The following is a 4,167-nucleotide window of genomic DNA, read 5'->3' on the forward strand; positions in this document are numbered from 1 at the left end:
TTCTCAATTGTTTTTGATGCCAAGTAAAAATGAGTACTCGGGTATTGAATGACATTCATAATGATTTAAAACAGCTTATAACAGTGCTTACATCATTCGAGGTATGTGTGCAGTCAAGTTGATATTTATGATATACATGTGTGAGAAATTAATGACATCTTACAAAATATAAATTTTTACATACTCAGGAAGATGAAGAAGGATTTCGGATATGCGAACGATTTTGTTTGTCAAATATTAAACACCATCGCTATCTTTCTATTGATAGTCATGCAACCAAGGAAGCAATAAATGCAGTGGTTACTAAATTTTCGATCCATGGAAAATATGAGGTTGCTAAAAAGTTTCAGGAACTGATTGATTCCTTCTTGTCTAGTTTTGACTTTGAGCAACATCCACAATATGATCTACAGTGGCATTTGTTGACGTTCTTGTTAGATTTATCCACTGAAACGCATAAGTCTAACTTAGACAGTTTAAAATTCACACGTGGAGAACACAGCTTTAATGCAGGTACTGGAAATGAAGATAACATTACAGATGAAATTGATTGGGCACAGTATTTAAAGGAGGGCCAGGAAAATTTCTTTTGCAATTATAAAAGTGATGATAGCGAGAGTGTAGGTATATTTCATGTAAGAAATATGAAAGTAAATTTTTCTCATTTATGTTAATGTTTTTTTATTTTTGTATTTGTATAGGAATGGTCTGATTTAACGGAAGAAAGAACTGATGAAAATGATATTTCTTTGCCAACACAAAGATGTAATATTCAATTAGATATTGCACATCCTCTAGAAGTTTCTAATAGTGCAACAGATAAATTTTCTCTAGCATTAGTACAAAATCTTGAATCTAGGAAATGGCTCTTATCAAATGTTCAAACCGATTGGTGGAACAATCTAAAATGTCAAAAGTATCCTGTTATTAAACGATCTTGTGACACCAGTATATGTGATATATGGTATTTTTTATTTTTACTTTTTCTGTTAATTTATTTTATCTAAGAGACAATATTAAATTTGTGATATTGTTCTTAAATTTGTACTTATAAGGCATAAGACAAATTTGTCAGTTGTGTATAAAGTGGCTACTCTCAGTGAGTATCAAGTATGCAGAGAATTGTTATGGATGTTTTATGTTCAAACGTCAATGGTAGTATTTCAAGAGGATAGCGAATCAAAATTCTCAATACGTTCGGATATATCTATACCAAGTTTGACAACTGTATGTTGCTTTTATCATTTTCAAATTTTATGTAATCTTTCATTATATATTATATCGAATTATTATATTGTTTGTACACTACTTTCAGACTGCTTTTAAAAGTATCTTAACACCATTCTGCAAATATTTTTCGATGATATATGATATTGAAAAATTTGGATCTGATTTGCAATTAACTTATAATCAAGAACTTCAGAGTCCTCCATTGACCTATGAAGCATATAATGCTGCACTTAGGCAATATTTGTATGACTTTAAAACTAAAGTGGTTAATATGGAAAAGGATATTATGAAGCAAGGTAAATTCATGCATTTGTTTGTTTTATTACAGTTTTACTAATAATTTTTTTATGTTCTAGAAAATTGCAATACGTTCTTATCTTTATCAACTAAGCTGAGAAGACATTTGAATATTATAAACATTATCTATGATATACATCAGAATGTTATAACTGATTGGAAAGTCAACCCTAATTGGAAATGCGCATCTCGACTGTTGTCATCTTTATATTATGAAATGCAAAATTCTCATAGTCGGGAAAGAACAAATATTTGTATAAATTTGTACTTACGTAGTCTTACTGTTTATCTTAATATAATCGATACATGGCTGAGTGAAGGACGGTTAGAAGATTGGCGAGATGAATTTATAATTGTGAGGTACAAATAAGAAATAAATAATTAGAATTAAAATTTACCATAATAATAATTCACCATATATATTTTTATGCTTATTTTTATGTCTATTATTATATGTAGAATCACAGAGGATGAAAATGATGAACAAATTGAAAAATTTACGATTCGATTATTCGATAATATCTGTTTAACAGATCCAATTATGCAATTTTTATTGCAAAAAGTGCAACATATGGGTCACAGTATTGAATTACTTGTATCTTTAGATCGAATTACCGATATATGGAGAATGGATAATGAGGATAATGGTCTCTAATTATGACAAATATCTTATATCATTATCTTATAAACTTATATTTCATTATAATTTATTACAGATATGAGGATCTCATTAAACATTGAACTACAAAATAAATTGTTATTGGAAATATCTAAGTATAGCCTACCAGTGGAGGAGACAGATACTACATTGCAATTAGATGAAATATTCCTACAAGAATATGATGCTGATATTGAAAAAAATATAATACAACAGTTATCAACTTTACATAATCTATTTCTCATGAAAGCCATGGAAGATTACATGCCATCTGAATTGTATAAAAACGATACAGTGGATACTCATGTGCATAATACTCACGATTCTAAAACAAAACAAGGCCAGATACATAACTTATATAGAGAGTATGTATATGTATTTATTAACATATTAAGATAATTTATGCATTAAAATAATATGTTTTTTGTAGACTACAAAAGATAAAATATATATTACCGATGCAAAACATTTTAGAAAAAACATTGTCTGAAATTTTGATGTTACGTTATAACAGTGCTAGCAAATTAGTAAAAGATATTATGATTGATGAATACAAGCTGCAAACACATTTGAAGTTATTGAGATTTGTTTATATGATGGAAGCTGGACACGTTATGAACAAATTTTATCAAATCTTGTTTTATGAGGTAAAAAAAAATTATTAGTCTTTGAGATAACTTTTTGTGCGTAACATAATTATCAATTTTAGATCGAAAATAATCAAATGTGGGCTAATTCGTATTTTCTGTCATATATTCTTGAAGAAATATTTTCTCAATATTGGCCAGATACAAGTTCACGCTGGTCGGTTACGGTTCATGGCAATATCAGTACTCGTCAAGTATTACAAGCTGTAAATAGTATAACACTGCATTATACAGTAGAATGGCCTATAAGTATTGTATTGACTAAAAAAGTTTTGGATAAGTACAATGAAATATTTAGATTTCAATTGAAATTAAAATGGGCCTTGTGGACGTTAAATAACTTAAGATTTTGTGGTAAATAACTATGGTTTAAAATACAATATGCTTTTGTGACACATTTGTATTGTTTCATCTTTTTTTCAGATCTAGAAGATTCTAGGTCATCATGTATGAAAGATAAATTGGAACAATTTCAAATAAGACGCCTTGAAAGCTTGAGATTTTGGTTGTTGCACGCGATAGGATCTATACATACATATTTGTCCGGTCAAGTATTACAGAGCCTGGGTTTTATATTAGAAAAAGTTCTAATTCAGGCAGATAGTCTCGATACTATTATATCAGGTAATGACTGTGATTATCTTCAAGAGGAAAAATTTCTTATCTTATTGCATGATTATTACAAAATATAAAGTCGTCTTTCAAGAAAGAAAATGTTGGGTGAAATAGCCTTAATAATTTTAATAAACATAAGCGGTTTTTTTACAGTGCATAATGAATACTTAAGTAAAGTTCATGAACATTGTTTATTAACAGAGGAATTTAAAGATTTAATGACAACTATAAATAATGTATGTACATCTATTGAGTGACTAAATAATGGCAGAATATCAGTTTATATAGAATTTATTTATCACTCAATTATTTTTAGATGATCGAAATGTGTATTCACATACGAGATCGGTGGTCACGCAAAAAATTATTATTAACTGCTACAGAATTGGATGTGATGGAGCATAGTTACATAAAGTACCATACGTATCTTGCCTTAGCTTTGCACAATGCAGTACAACATAAGGATGCGGATTACTGTAAGTTTTACAATTTATTAGCCATACTTAACGTATTTCAATATAGTTGCCCATAGTTTTGCAATCAATCGATCATTTTAAAATATTATTAAAACAATTGCCAATCATCATAATGTTGAAAATAAAAAATGTGTTCAAATTATTTTTTCGAATCAATCGTTGAAAGATCAATGTGATTATTGAAAGATCAATGTGATTAATATATATTGACATATTGAAGCCTGAATATATATATATATATATA

The 4,167-nt window shown here is 28.5% G+C and overlaps 1 protein-coding gene across 2 annotated transcripts in view; it reads left to right on the forward strand.

The window, feature by feature from the left end:
* LOC108690507 (gamma-tubulin complex component 5) overlaps window positions 1-4,167 on the forward strand; it is a 4,497-nt gene continuing 330 nt past the window's right edge. Inside the window, exons 1-13 of one of the 2 annotated variants that reach the window (XM_018197831.1) lie at window positions 1-101; window positions 189-620; window positions 702-964; window positions 1,056-1,227; window positions 1,316-1,526; window positions 1,587-1,887; window positions 1,987-2,174; window positions 2,244-2,550; window positions 2,616-2,832; window positions 2,895-3,186; window positions 3,256-3,456; window positions 3,601-3,683; window positions 3,764-3,923. In XM_018197831.1, coding sequence (XP_018053320.1) covers window positions 30-101; window positions 189-620; window positions 702-964; window positions 1,056-1,227; window positions 1,316-1,526; window positions 1,587-1,887; window positions 1,987-2,174; window positions 2,244-2,550; window positions 2,616-2,832; window positions 2,895-3,186; window positions 3,256-3,456; window positions 3,601-3,683; window positions 3,764-3,923 — 2,899 coding nt within the window. In that variant the 5' untranslated portion in view covers window positions 1-29. Of the gene's footprint in view, window positions 102-188; window positions 621-701; window positions 965-1,055; window positions 1,228-1,315; window positions 1,527-1,586; window positions 1,888-1,986; window positions 2,175-2,243; window positions 2,551-2,615; window positions 2,833-2,894; window positions 3,187-3,255; window positions 3,457-3,600; window positions 3,684-3,763; window positions 3,980-4,167 lie in introns of those variants that run through there. The other variant, XM_018197830.1, reaches the window with a different exon arrangement.

Source organism: Atta colombica, unplaced genomic scaffold (assembly GCF_001594045.1).
Source record: "Atta colombica isolate Treedump-2 unplaced genomic scaffold, Acol1.0 scaffold33, whole genome shotgun sequence".
Taxonomy (NCBI): domain Eukaryota; kingdom Metazoa; phylum Arthropoda; class Insecta; order Hymenoptera; family Formicidae; genus Atta; species Atta colombica.